Raw genomic sequence first — 15,626 nt, 5'->3', positions numbered from 1 at the left:
TGATGTAGCCCAACCCGAGTCTCTTGGTGATGAGATGAGAAGATGCCAATCAAGCGGCATTGATCAATTAACAGAGCAGAACAACGAAAAAGAAGAAGATTCACACGAATAGCATCCAAACAATTCAAAATCCAAACACAGTTTTGTTGAGTTGAATTCAAACTGTGAGTAGACTTAATGAGTAAAAAACAACAAACCAAATCAATAAGGGTGTGCCATTACACCCCATAACAAGGAGGGATCGAAAGGAAGAAGAAAAAAACAAAGGTCATCTCAAGAGCACAAAAAGCGATTTACAAACAAACCTTAACAGCACGAAGAGTAAACACACTCGTTTTACGCTTAAAACGCAATAAATTTCATTATAACAAGACGAAATATTACATATGACGAGAGTTCAACATCAAAATCTAGGTCAGTCATGCCATACTACTAAATGTTCTATTTGACTACTATGGAGACCTCACTCTCTAAATCTCGTGAAAGATAAGACAATCTATGGACATTGTTCGTGTTATCAATGAATTAAAAAGACTCATCGTACATGGTTTAGCCTCACGCAAATTGGTTGGCCACTCAAATTTCAAGTCTTCACGCTCTGTCCACATATGAGAACGGGGATGTCATTACTTGGGGATTTAACTCATCGAATTGATATGTACCTCCAATATTTTGGTAATGAAGAAAGAATGTATATCCCTGTTCTTGTTGAAAATCTCCAATCTTCCAAATAACGATCTTGTGCTAAACAAACACACCCTTAAGGTTTCAGCGAACTGCGTGAATATCTCCACAAACTGAGAACCAAAACAGTCAGGCCGGCCATGCCTGCTAAAATCTGCCACAGACACAGAAACAAAGGTGTTAGACATTTGCAGATTTTCTGGGAATTGTTAAAAGGGAAGAAAGAGGAGGAATAAAAAAACTAATCATGTGCAGTGAAGATATAAATGTAATCACGAGGAGCTCTGGAATGATATTTAACAACATTCAAAATATAAATGATGTGAACTACATAAAGTGCATGCAAATAAGAACCAGGTCGTGGATCACAAAACAAAATTAGAAATAGAAAAAGACAAATAAAAGAAGAAAAAATAGAGCATTATAATGTGGGCTCTCAAGAACTGTCGGAATTTCTTCACTGCACATGGCAAACAGAAAATGCAATTTGCTGACACATGTGCTAGGTGCACAACAATGTCAGAATACACATATGACGGGGGTTAGCCCAGTGGCCAAAGCATGTGCATCTTGTCAATGAGATAACAAGATCGATTCTCCTCTCCCTCCATCCAATGTACTCAGGGTAAAAAAAAAGAAAAAAAAAAGAGCATAGGACTTACCTTTGCATCTCTACTATAACGGTTTGGCGCTGAGTGGATGAATAGCTTTAACTTCTTAAAACAAGATCTCTGAGGCATCAGAATCACTACAGTATACTGTTTTTTGCAAGAAAAAGGCAGTATCCTTCGTAATGCCAACTGAGCTGTTAATGGTGTCAGAGTCTTTCTAACTTTGGAACGACCCTCTTCTTGAACCTGCACCACAATGATTATCAAATAATAGTGGAAAATTTGCTTCACAAAGATTGAACTTTGCTAAACCTATGTAAGCCAATAAAAATGGATGGGAATATAGGTACAGTTTAGATGGCTTTATTTTCACATTTCTGATAATAGGAAAAGCAGCCTACAGAACATAACAAAGAAAACTGCTTGACTATGTTGCATGGTCAAACCAAACCAGACAAAGCCATGTGTCCAATCAAGTGGGTTGGGTACATGAATCTTTTTTTTTTTTTTTTTGTATAATTTAAGTTAACTGTGTCCCATGTCAGTTTTGTAGTTGTAACCAGGCCAGGGTCAGACACATATCTTGGATGTTTATTCTAAGAGAGAACCACTCATCATACCCCTATGTCCTTGCTTGTTTGATAATATTCATATTATCAAGAAGAACATTTAATTGTACAAAAAGCCCATTTCTCAACAGGTTTTTATACCCATGCATATGTGTGACAGTGTTATACATTGCAAGGCAACATTATGGATGAGCTTGACAGCAACAGAATCGTTAGCATGGAAATTGAATATTCAATTAACAGGGGTAACTAACAGGAAGCAGACTGCAATGTAAGGCAGTAGAAATGCAAAAACCACAGTAACTAACCTCAAAAGATGTGCCAACATCACCAAAATAGATCCTTGATTGGTAGCTACGTAAAATCCTATCCAGCCAGTAGTAGTTCTCCTGAAAGAGCATATGAATTGGAATTTGGAATAAATGGGTAGAGAATGAGATTGGGATGAGTAAAGTAACAATGCACCACTACATGAATCAAACAAAAATGCTTATTAGCTACTCAGCACTCTCAAGAAAAATAAGTACGATAATGAGCTTTAGTTGTCCCTCTAAATTCCCACTCACCAAAACTCCACTCCCCCTCTCCCCTCAACTCAGTTCTCCTCTTCCTTCTACTTGTTCCCCCCTCACCTTTTGTTGGTTCCCCTTATCCTTTTTTTTCTTTTTGGAAAAATTCGGTTGTTCAAGGCTTTTGGTTGCCACCTGTATATGTATAAGCACTAGCACTACAATTAGCACCATTCGAATTACTATAAAAACTGAGGCTGCTACTTACTTCTATAGAAGTCATTAAACACAGAGGATGGGGCAGGAGCTATGATGTGGTATCAGAAACCTCAGCAAGCAATGTTTGATGGAAAATGAAAAGTGGTTAGGGGCAGCTTTCATTTAATTATATTTTAGACCTTAATTTTTTTTAATGCACATGATGAATTTTAGCATTTTTATCAGTTTTGCATGGGTACAATTTGCGCATCTGGACCTCTTAGAGTGCCAACTATATATGGTAACATTCATTTATTACCACATTTAAAATGTTAGTCCTTTGTTTGGATGCATAAGGAAAATGCAGTGAAATTTTGGATTATTACAAAAATATAAATATGTGAGGTTTGACACACGATGCATATAACTTCCCCCTTCTCTTCATCTGATTCTGGAAATTAAATAGAAAATGAATGTGCTACTCGGTCCAAAATGAGTGCCGTGTTTGATTAAAAGACACTAAAATTTAAGAAAGCAATAAAATATGTAAGTCCCTTTATTTTTTGGCATTACTCTTCCAAAATTGCCCTGAACAAAGTTGATAAATAATTATTGTATAGTTTTTATGGCAGTTGTAATATATGTTATCATAAGGGTAATATAGGAAAGTAAAGAATAACTAATTTGACTTTTTCATTGTGGACATTCATTTTGTACAACCAAAAAAGGGAAGTAAGAAATTATTGGATGATGGAGGGAGAAACTAAAGGCGTGGAACTTACCTGCAATCCATTTTCATGGGCCCTTTGCTCAATTTCAAGGATAGTTAAAACATCTTCATCTGTAGGTCCTTCCTCCTGGAGACGTAATATTTCTTCCAAAGCCAGATCAACCTGCAAGAAACATTGCACAATTAAGTTAATTAGCCATTCAACTGCTAAAAAAATTAAAAAATTGCACAACTATAGTGAACATACCAGTGTTGTGGATATATCTGGATCACAAGAGAAATTAACACTAATATCCCCACGAACATTATCAACTCTTGAAGGCTTATTACCACCAAGGAATACAGAAACGCCAGCAGAGTATATCTAGGATGGAAATATATGCAGTGAAGAATTAGACCAAATAGCAAATCAAATAATATAAGAGAATATACAAAAAACAAGCATACACACCTGGCCATGCTTGAAGCGGAGAACCTGCAGTATTTTTGTTTCCAGGAGTTTGCTCAAAAACCCAACAAATTGAATGTCTTCCATCTATCACACGTATCAAAAATAAATAAATAAATAAAGGACAAAATCATCACTAAAGAAAAGAAAGTCGTAAAAGACTACTGATGAACCATCATGACCTGTGAGTTCTCAATAGAGGAGCAAAAAAACAAAAAAAAAAAACAAAACAAATCCAAATACCATGTTTTCATTCTTTAGTTCAACAGGAAAGCATAACTGGACCGAACACTGTGCTTCCACCATGGGGCTGCGAACAACTTCTCTACAAACAGATGTAGGGCATCAAATGGGCATCTCATTACAACATAAAGACTACTCATGTGTGCTATATACTTTTTTTTTAATAAAACAAAATTTAAATTAGAAGTGCCATCCAAGTAATAAAAACATACACACACACACTACAGCAGCTCAGAACATCGAAAAGACCGGAAAGACAATAAAAAGCTAGCAGCTAGCCTATCCAAGATTCTATCAAAAACCAAGGGCACCCAACATCGATCGCCTCCTCTACCTCCCCCCACTCCAACCCCTTTTTATCTACCACCATAATTGATGAAACTAAGCAAATTTTTTAACTCCCTTCCACATCTAGCTTTGCTACCCCGATTCCACTTTGCAATCAAACCATCCCTCTCTAGTCTTGTTTTTGCTTTCATTGTCATCAACAACTTCGAAGGCCAGATCCTCAAATCCATCAACTGGGAACCTGAGAAACTTAGACCACTAATCATTTTCATTACTCACTGTGACACGTCAATCTTTTCTCCCAATTTAAAATGGTCTAGCGTACCAGTTAGGTTGCACTCCATTAAAGTTCTGACCTCACCTCCTGGCGTAGAACATGAGAAGACAAAGAAGCAAACTAGGGTTTCAGAAAATCTCAATCAATATTCATCAAGAAAAACATAAGTCTTTCCTTACACAATGCCCATACAACCATGAATGTAAACAAAATGTTAAAAACTAAATCTCCTAAAAAAAAACTAGGGCAAACTTCACTTTACCCTCACGTGGTTTACACGATGTGCATTTTACCCATCATTTGGAAATACGCACATAACCCCCTATTAGGGGTGGGCGCGAGTCGGTTGCGGCTACGGAATCTCCAATCCGTCATCCGTCCGCCAGATTGGCGAATTGAAGAAAATCAATCCGCATCCATCCGCCAATCCGGCAGATGTGGATTGAGCTGATTTGCGGTTTGACGGATGGATGCGAATCAGTTTGGCAGTTTAAAATTTTATAAATTTTCAACACAATTCAACTTGTGCATTTCCTCAACAAAAAAAAAAAGAGAAGAAAGTATTACAATCAATGACTTAAAAAAATATTTAAATCACTGCATGCCTCATCAAATGCAAGAAAGTTTGAAACTTTAAAATATCACAATCACTGCATGCCTCATCCACATACTACAATCACAGCATGCCTCTTCTACATAAAGTATTACAATCTGTGGTTCTTAAAATATAAAAATAATTCAAACCACCAAAACTATGAACAGAGCAGTAGTAGAGATTGTATGTCTCTGTATTGTTACGTCTATATCTGTTTTTGAAAACAAAAATCAATCAGCATATATCATATTTTCTATTTATTATTTTTAGAGATAAATTTAAAAACCAAAAAATATAGATAAATAATACTTTATTTTTTTCAATTCAAAAAAGGTATTCACGTTGAAAACTTTTGTTCAACAGAATATGTAAACTCTTTTTTAATTGAAAACACAAACATAATATTTAAACAAACTGAAAATACAAAGTCTTATATGTTAAAATTCAATGTATAAAGAGAATTGTATAGAGAATGAATGATGTATTATTGATCGATGTATATTGTTGTGTTGAGCTCTCTCCTTTATAGAGGAGAGGGAGAACAATTACAAACCGAAAGTAGAAGCACAAACCAAACAACATTATTAAAGGTACATTATTAAAGCATACTAATTATTATACTAACCTAATTATTAAAGCAACATTTTACATATTATATTCTAACAGCCCCCCTCAAACTCAAGGAGGATAGGAACCAACCAACTTGAGTTTGGAGAGAGTAACAAAACAGAAAAATAAAATAAAAAAATGGATAGGAGACGCTGTATGGTCGTGTCAGACCGTTGTAGAAGACTGTATGGTTATGGCAGACCGATGTAGAAGACAGTTTATGGGGTCATGTCGGACCGTTGTAGCAGACAATGTTGTGACAGTTGTTGTGACAGTTTACGAAGTCTTGCTGGACCCTTGTACAAACTAACCTGAATCAATGTCGGGACAGTTTACAGAGTCTTGTCGGACCCATGAAGGAGCTAACCGAAATCAATGTCGGGACAGTTTACAGAGTCTTGCCGGACCCATGTAAAAGCTAACCGGAATCAATGTCGGGACAGTTTACGGAGTCTTGCCGGACCCATGTAAAAGCTAACCGGAATCAACGTCGGGACAGTTTACATAGTCTTGTCGGACCCATGAAGGAGCTAACCGGAATCAATGTCGGGACAGTTTACAGAGTCTTGTCGGACCCATGAAGGATCTAACCGGAATCAATGTCGGGACAGTTTACAGAGTCTTGTCGGACCCTTAAAAAGTCGCACCCTCAAAAGGTGTGCCCAATCTTTCAAAAGGCGTGCCATCAAAAGGCATGCCCAATCCATAAAAAGGCGTGCCATCAAAAAGGCGAGCCCAAGTCATAAAAAGATGTGCCGGACATGATGGCGAGACGCATCACCACATTGGCTTGCGCGCCCGTTTTGTCGTCTGGCGTCAAGTGGCGCGCGATGCGCGTGTCTACCTTGGCTATTTAACCAAGACGGATGCGGAGGCTGAGGCAGAGGCTAAGACAAAAAACTGGCTAAAAAACCTCTGAGAAACTCTTCGTTGTCTTGAGAGAGATACTCTGTAATACTCTGTAACCAACCCTTCTCTGAAACACTCAACAACCCATAACATGGCCTCTTCGTCCCGTACAGCTACCCAGAATATGGCCTCTTCGTCCCGTGGTCTGCTCACTCTCTTTCCCGACCTCAACGAGTCAACAAGAGAGATAACTGGTGCGGTGGCCAGTGAACCTCAACCAAGCGCCTCTGGTTTTGCTCCGTTGAACTTTCCGATGCGGTCGGTGGAGCAAAAAATGGCGGTGCAAACTGATATTGAGGCCAATCAGTATACTTTGAAGTCATGTGTGGAGACCATGACGGCGGTCACAAACCTGTCGCACCGGCTGCAGAGTAGGACAAATGAGGTGCAGCAGTTAAACGCCCAACTGGCTCTGCTCCAGCGCATGTATAAGGATGCGCGAGCAGAGATAAGTGTGTTAAAGGCGGAAAATAAGGAGCTGAAGCGGAAGGCCACCGTGATGTTCCGATTTGGAGGTCCACCGTATGCTGTAGTGGAGGAGCAGGGTGGAGTGATCGTGCCTAGTGGAGTGGGAAACACAGAGGTAACATCGTCAAAGGCCGCCCAGGACGGAGGCAAGAAGAAAAGACCGGCGGAATAGGCGAAGAAGTGAGGTCGGTTGGTAGCCGGCTGCAGAAAAGAAACAAAGCTGTTGTTTTTTTTTTTGTTTTTTTTTTTTTTCGTTGTTTTGTTTGTTTGTTTTGTTTTTTTTTTTTTTTTTTTGTGTGTAAAATTGCGATCAGGGTGGATCCCTGAGATGAATAAAATATGGTTTGGTGTGCAAAGTTATATGGTATGAAAGGAATTGGAAAAAGATTAAAAATAATGTGAAAGAAAAAATAACAAAAATATATGTGAAATCAAAAATGAAAGATGGGGGAAATAAGGAAAGTGGTTTGGAGAAAATAAATAAAAATAATGGAGTTGGAAATCAAACGGAGGAGAGATGATGATTTTTTTTTTTTTTTTTTTTAATATAATATAATAAAAAGAGATATATATATATATATAAATATAAATATAATAAAGAAAGTGGGGAACACGAGTGTAATGAAAAAGAAAAAATATAGGTTGGAGAATTGAGCATCGTGGGTCACATGGGTGAGTGGTGGCAAAGGAAGTAAAAGAAAAAAATAAAATAAAGAAATTGAGTGGGTGGAAGCCCATGGTTTTGGGTTTATGGTTGTGGATGCTGAGTGTGTGCATAAAAATAATAAAAGGAATGAGTGGAGAGAGGGTTGTATGTGGAAATAAAAGAAGGGTGGTGTTGGGAATAGTCCCTTTTGAGGCACACCAAGCCCGAGCCGCTTTTTTTTTTTTTTTTTTTTGTCAGAAACCACTCGATTATTGCCACCACCCACATCCAGCTTTTCCTCCAATTTCCTTTCCCTGTATTCAATATATTCTCCAGCAGTGGAGATGTGTAGAGCGACACTGACCAGTCCCCAAATTTCGCTCTTTCGGCACAACAATGCAATGCAAGAAATATGAGCTATTGGAGTTGCTCAAATAACAACAGTTCCTTATAAAAAATGATCCAAAAAAGAATTGAGTGAATAGTTGTGCCTCCTTTCCTCACCGGATTCGATTGGGGTTGGGTTGGACGGCTCCAGTGGCTGCGGCAATGGCGATTGCGGGGGCGAGATGGGATTGCGTCGGTGGGTCGGGGAAGGGTTGTGGTGGGCAGTCGTTGTGGTCACAGCTATAGGCAGCGGTGGCATGGCTGTGCAGCCGCAACGGTGATGGTTCTTGATTCTTCTCCTCACGCTCGTGGGAGAAAGAGAGAGAGAGAGAGCCCGAGAGCAGATGCATGTGTGTATGCGTGTGATCTCTTCATCTCCGAACCAGTTCATGCCAGAGATAGAGAGACCAGGTGCAGAGAGAGATATCAAGCATCTCTTGTGTATATGAGCTGGTCTGTGTGGAGGATGGGTCTGGAAAAGCTTGGTCTTCGTTGGCAGCCATTGTAAAGGCAGAGAAGAGCTTAATTATGGAAGAAGGTATGTGTAGAAAAACAAGCAGACTAGGTTGAGGTCCGGCGGGCGGCTAAGGTGAGGTTGCCGCCCGCCGGAGAAGCGAAAATAGTAGATTCTAAACCTGCTCTGATACCATGTTAAAATTCAATGTATAAAGAGAATTGTATAGAGAATGAATGATGTATTATTGATCGATGTATATTGTTGTGTTGAGCTCTCTCCTTTATAGAGGAGAGGGAGAACAATTACAAACCGAAAGTAGAAGCACAAACCAAACAACATTATTAAAGGTACATTATTAAAGCATACTAATTATTATACTAACCTAATTATTAAAGCAACATTTTACATATTATATTCTAACATTATAAATTACTAGAGGTGCTCGCGGTTTGACGGTTCAATTGCGGCCAAAGAAATCTCAAATCCGCCATCCGTCCGCCAGATTGGCGGATTGAAGAAAATCAATCCACAACCGTCCGCTCGTCATCACGCATCCGTCCAAAATGCAGCGGATCGGATCGGATCGGTCCGGTCCGGTTCGGTTCGGTCGGTTTTGGCGGATCGATATATCCATTGCTCACTCCTACCCCCCATTGTGGACTAAAGTGCACCATCAGGCATTCCGTCCAAGATGACAAGTGTAAAACACGTGACAGGATATAAGGGGGTTATGTGCTCATTTCCAAATATTAGGAATAAACTGCACATAGAGTACAGCACGGGGTTAAAGTGAATTTTGCCTCCCTAAAAATGACAAAAATGTATGTGGTTTGGACAATGAGTTACTTATGTACAAGGGTAATTTAGTCTTTTCGGTTAAGCTGTTAACGGGCCTGATGGTGCACTTTAGACCGCAAACACAAGGGTTAGGTGCTTATTTCCAAATGACCAGGGGGGTTATGCAAACATGAAAGTGAATTTTGCCGAAAAAACTAATCTTCCAGTTGGACCCTCTTGCGCCTCACATATGTCTTCATTCTTTCCCTTCCTTGGTCCCCATCACCTGCTCTATCTCCTCCTCTTGACAGTGCCTTTCTCTTCCTGAAGCACCAGCTACAATATTGGCTTCAACTAATTTATTTCTCACTTCTAACTCCAGTTCTCCTAACAGGTTTCATCCTCCCTGTTCCATCTCCCATATTCATCGCAATAGCCAATACCTTAACCTTTTCACCACTACGAGCTTAGATCCCCTACCTAATCTACTTACCCCTTCACCCAGACCCATCCTTCAACCCAACATCATCATTTAACATAGTCAAAGCCCCAAAGATTCTGAAGACCACCATTTCCAAGTCAGCTCCTCCAGGAGTAAGCATAGCCAGTGGAGTACATACTAATGGTTTCACAACCTCCATCTGTGAAAAATATTAATGGTTGTTTCCTCAAGTCATTGTATTAAAGTTTAAAGTTTAAAGTTTAAGCCAGTGCAAATCACAACAAATCAATAGGTCCAACGAATTAATCTCATACTCGCTATCTACCATTCCAACAATTGTGAAAATTTTGAAACATTGATTTAGCATAAAAAAAACAACGCTCAATTAGTACACATTAATGTGTGTTTGGGAGGGGAAAGATTGGGTACACACCTAACCTTTGGCATTGTGCACAAAGTGGTTGCCCCGAGACTTGAATCCGTAACCTCAAGGTTATTAGGCCAAGGTTTTATAACTGAACCAATGGTCACCCCTGATTTAGCACTAACATAAATAAAATAAAAATCAAAGGCAGACCTACCTAATTATGGTCGAAGGAAAAGTGAAAGGCAAGCCTTTGAGATCATCACGGCTGAAATGGAAAACGGGTTCAAGAGGTCTTGGAATTCCACCCTACATCATGATGAATCACAAATCCATTTAACAATAAATACTAGAAGCCCAGCAAAAACAAAACAAAAAAGAACAATGAATACTAGAAGACGCTTGGCCTAGCCAGCTTTGATGACTTACCAAATACTGCAAAATTAAGGGGCATGCAATAGCAGGATCAATATTCCCAACAATCACAACTGTAAAAGTCGAGGGATCCTTAAAACAATTGTTGAAGTATTCACAAGCCTTAAACGGATCAACTTTTTTAAGGTCACCAATTCTAATTGGCTGCATAAGAAGAAATTACCATTAAATCATAAGCAGGACAAATCCATCAAAAAAATATGATAATTTAAATCAGAAGGTCAATCATACCCTAAAAAAATAGGAGTTTCCATAATTGAGCTCCCTCACTCGGTTTGCAAATGCAGTGTAAGGATCTCTCTCTTGAGCACGGACGGCTTCTTCTGCCATTTGCATCACTATCTTGATGTCTTCTTCCCTTGGTTCTACATCTGTTGTAAATAGCTGATAAACTAGCTGCCAGAAAGAAAAAATCAAAAGGTCAGTCGCAACTCCAGAAATTTTTAGAGATGGGGTCACTATGCATGCTCAAGTTCCACAAATTCTTTCAAAAAAAAAAAAATAATAATAAAGAACTTTTAAACTAAACAACATTTAGACCTTGTTTGAAAACTTTGACTTTTAGGCTAGAAAAAGCCAAAAGGTTTATTTAAAAAAAATAATAAGTACCAAAAAAAATCCAAAAACAAAAAGCTAAAAACTCCTAAAAAAAGTAAGTCATACATACCAGTTATGTTTTTTCATACAAATAGAAAAGTCATTATCAAATACATCGACTTTTTCACTTTATAAAACATCCAAAAAGCCAAAAAATTATTTAAAAAGCTAAACCTCAAACAATGTCTTAAACTTCTCAAACTTTAAGTAGAATAAACTGCAAAAATATTATGCTATTTTGTCTTAACAGAAAAGTATATAAACTTTTACGGTTGCATTTAATGAGGTTTTATTTTTTAGAAATTGTTGCATAATAACTTCATTGTTAATAATGTCAAACACATTTTCATGTATATATGTAATCAAGAAATTATTCATTTATTGATGTCAAACTATATGATGTGATCCCTTAGTGTTCTATTGAGGTTAAATTATAACATTTATAATATAAATAATTTTTTTTTAACAGTGTTTGACAAGTTGATGGGGGAAGGGGACCCCATCACCTACAAGCTGGAGTCGCCCCTGCAAAAGGTTAACAAAATTCATACATGTTTTGACTGTGATCTGCTAGCCAAATGACTTAACTGGACCAAAGACAAACCAATAGAACAAGAAACACAAGCAAACATAGTTTAATGCAATTAAAAAGAGAAACTAAAGCATCTCACTACATATCATATATGAGTTTCTTCCCTTACGGATATATACTAACTGCATCCTACTATCACCATTAAAAATGTAAGTTTGCATAGATTATATATTCCTTAACCATCCAGCACCATCGTATTCTATGATAATATTGGGCTTGTTTGGTTTGATTTTCTGAAAAGAATTTGGGAAATTTTCTCTACAAATAAGTTTTCAAAAATAACCAAACCAAACAAATTTTTCCAAAAAAATTTCCCAAAACTTGTAAACCAAACAAGTTTTCCAAACAAATCTCTCTCTCACACACATCAAATCAATCACTTTTTTCAAAACTCTATCTCAAAATAATTTTCCAAAACATCTTTTAAAAAAAATCAAACCAAACATGTTTTCGTACTTTTTATCTCTAAAACACATCTCTCAAACACAAACCAAACATACCCATTATGTCCATATCAAACTCAAGGATACACAAGACAGCCACGATAAGCTACTGCCTCACAAAGTGGAGGTGCTGATTCCAAATCATCTCTTTTGGGTCATCCCATGGAATTCTTCCTGTAGTAACTCAGTGCATGTGGGACAGGCAGACTTTGTTTATATTGTGTGATTTTATTCTTATTTGATTTTCTCCTGTAATTGGTGTAATGGGCTGGCCCATAATTTATGCCTTGTGGCACTCTTGTAATTACTGATTACTATCTATATAAAAGGAGATGAGGTCTAACTCATACCCTAATTCTTTCTCTTCTCTAAATCTACATGGTATCAGAGCCACAATAGGAGAACCTTTGCACCAACCAAAGGTCACCTCCAAGTATCCCAGGGCAATCGGTCCTCACCCAGGGCAACAGAAGGCCCGTCGGCTTCTACCCAGGCCAGTTGAAGGTTCCTCTGGGCCAGCCGAAGTCTTCTCTGCTTCAGAAGGCCAGTCAGCCTCCTCACCCAGGGCAACTGAAGCCTTCTCTGCTTCAGAAGGTCAGTCGGCCTCCTCACCCACAATAATCGAAGCCCTCGTTGTTCCCTTCTAGGTTTGTCGACAGCCCTGGGTAATACAACCCTCATCACTGATTAGTGCTAATCTATGATTAAGCATGTTAACTGACTGATTGACTGAAATTCTGAACTGATTGATTTAGTGTATTAGTTTAAATGCATTTCTATCTGTTGACCGTTAAATGATCTATTCATGTTTTATGTTTTAAACTGCAAATTGAAGGCCTTATCGGCGGCCGAATCAGAAATTGATTAATGCTTTGTGTTAATTAGAATAATGTGATTTTATGGTATATTTAATTGAAATATGATTTGGTATAATTAAATTAGGTTATTTATTGATAAATTACAAAAGTTGGACTTATCTACAAGTTTGCCACTTAGTGGTTTGACTCCAGACCATCCCTTACTACTTCATTCATGTTTGTTATATCATCCATTTCATCTTTAGAGGCCAAACGAGAGAGAGAGAGAGACATGGAAGAAAATTGAGTTCAACTAGAAAACCTTGCTTGAATTTAGAAGACTTGAAGAGGAGATTGCAAAATTAAACTCCATTTTTGTCAAGCCAACCAACGTACCTCACTGCGAGGTTCCAAGTGCTGCCAAGCTAAGGCTGCTTTGGGGTGTTTTAGATTTCTCCTTTTTTGTCTCTGTTTTGTATAGACTGTATAGACTGTTACTGTACTGTTATGGTAGGGATTTGGTCCCTAACCTGAATGCCTGTAAATGATGTATGTATATACTGTTTTTGTTCTGAATGTGAACATGTTTTGAAAAATCTTTTTGCATACAGAATGTCACAGCTCATTGGACATCTTTTAATTACTGTTTTGGCTTCCGCCAGCCCCTGTACTCTGTATTACTATTAAGCAGGCCTTCGGTAATCTCGGATTACTAGCTGGTTACGGTGCTAAACCCATAGGGGCGGGTTTGGGCCGTGACAGAATGGTATCAGAGCGATACTAAACCACGAGTTATACCGCACACACGTATCCAAATGAGCTATAGGATGTCCTAGAAAAGTGAATAGGACATTGCATGAGCATTGATAAGTGTGTATTGCCATGACATAAATATACGTACTAATGTGTTAATATGTTAAGTATGCAACTGTCTATGTTTATAATTGCCATAATTGCCTATAGTGAAATGGAGAATGCGAGAACTACTGATGGAACTGAATCATCTGAGGCCAGAATGGCAAGGCTAGAAAGAACAGTTAAAATGTTGACGGAGGCCTTGAGGCTACAACAACAGAACCAACAGCCCCCACCTCCTCCAGTTCAACCGGAACAGAATATTAATGATGATATAATAGCTCTGACACAGAAGTTTAGCAAGATGAAACTGCCATTCTTCCAGGGAGGCCTTGAACCCTTAAAGGCCGAAGCATGGGTCCTAGAGACCGAGAAATTGTTTGAAGTCTTTCCGTGTTCTGAAGCACACAAAGTGCTACTGGATACTTTAACCTTACAAGAAGAGGTCAGAAGGTGGTGGATGCTTGTCCGTGACACCGACACTGTTATGACTTGGGCTCAGTTTAAGGGAGCCTTCTTTGAGAAATACTTCCCACAGTGTGTCAGGGACCGAAAGGTGACTGAATTTGAACAACTGAAACAAGGCACCATTTCGGTAGCAGAGTATGAATCAAAGTTTACTAAACTTACTTGATATGCACCACACATGATGGACATTAACTACAAGAAGGCCAGGAAGTTTGAAGGTGGCCTTAATGTGGAAATACTTGACAGAATTAATGTTTTGAAACTGCTTAAGTATGTGGATGTTCTTGACCGAGCAATAATAACTGAGTCGAACATCGAGGCACTGAAACAGACTGAAACACCGGGAACCGAGTGGCGTGGTAAGAGGCGAGGCTTCAAGTTTAAGAAAGGCAGAAATAATTCATTGAACAAAAAGCAGAATACAGGGTCAACAACCAGTTCCAGTCAGGGAAGTGCTTCTATACCGCCCTGTTCTGAATGTGGTAAAAAACATAAGGGGGTTTGCTATAAAATATCTGGTGCTTGTTACAGGTGTGGCAAGGTGGGCCACATGATCAAAGATTGCCCATCTGCTCCTCAGGGCAATAGTAAAGCTGCACCAAACGCCGCAGCATCAACTGCTCCACCCAAACCCAACCCCAAAGCGACTGGAAAAGAGCCTACAAGACAAGGCCGAGTGTTCGCACTCGTACCGGGAGACGTACAGAATACCGAGACCATTGTGTCAGGTATACTCTCAATTTGTGCTCAAAATGCATATATTCTAATTGATTTAGGGTTTACACATTCATATGTATCGCATGCTTTTTCGCGCAAATTAAATAGACCACTGGAACCCATGAACTATCTGTTAACTGTATCTTCACCTGTTGGGAGATCCATGACTTGTGCTTATATGTACCCTGCAGGTGAAATTATTGTTGGGGATGTTCATCTGTATATTGATTTACTGCCTCTGAATATTGATCATTTTGATGTGATATTGGGAATGGACTGGTTAACAAAATATCATGCTAGTATAGACTGTGTAACAAAACAAGTAGTTTAAAGTCCACCTGGACTGCCTGAATTTGTGTTTAACGGAGTTGGAGTAGTACCTCCTCCGTATCTGATTCATCCATGAAAGCTTTTAAACTGATTAAAAAGGAGTGTAAAGGATATATGTGTTGTGTATTGACTGTATCTACTGATGCTAAAACTGATGTGAACAGTATTCCTATAGTCAGAG

The 15,626-nt window shown here is 38.6% G+C and overlaps 1 protein-coding gene across 1 annotated transcript in view; it reads right to left on the bottom strand.

Moving 5' to 3' along the window:
* Nucleotides 1-334: 334 nt before the first annotated feature.
* Nucleotides 335-15,626, bottom strand: part of LOC114311735 (Insulinase (Peptidase family M16) protein) — a 32,945-nt gene continuing 17,653 nt past the window's right edge. The window contains exons 12-21 of the mRNA XM_082902883.1: nucleotides 10,878-11,042; nucleotides 10,641-10,790; nucleotides 10,429-10,520; nucleotides 3,993-4,074; nucleotides 3,753-3,836; nucleotides 3,549-3,665; nucleotides 3,354-3,464; nucleotides 2,173-2,253; nucleotides 1,347-1,541; nucleotides 335-838 (exon numbers count right to left, since the gene is read on the bottom strand). Coding sequence (XP_082759009.1) covers nucleotides 761-838; nucleotides 1,347-1,541; nucleotides 2,173-2,253; nucleotides 3,354-3,464; nucleotides 3,549-3,665; nucleotides 3,753-3,836; nucleotides 3,993-4,074; nucleotides 10,429-10,520; nucleotides 10,641-10,790; nucleotides 10,878-11,042 — 1,155 coding nt within the window. The 3' untranslated portion in view covers nucleotides 335-760. The remainder of the gene's footprint in view (nucleotides 839-1,346; nucleotides 1,542-2,172; nucleotides 2,254-3,353; nucleotides 3,465-3,548; nucleotides 3,666-3,752; nucleotides 3,837-3,992; nucleotides 4,075-10,428; nucleotides 10,521-10,640; nucleotides 10,791-10,877; nucleotides 11,043-15,626) is intronic.

This window comes from Camellia sinensis, chromosome 13 (assembly GCF_055761805.1).
Source record: "Camellia sinensis isolate YWXY chromosome 13, ASM5576180v1, whole genome shotgun sequence".
NCBI lineage: Eukaryota > Viridiplantae > Streptophyta > Magnoliopsida > Ericales > Theaceae > Camellia > Camellia sinensis.
The sequence above is the reverse complement of the archived record's forward strand: the minus strand, read 5'-3'. Positions and strand labels throughout refer to the sequence as shown.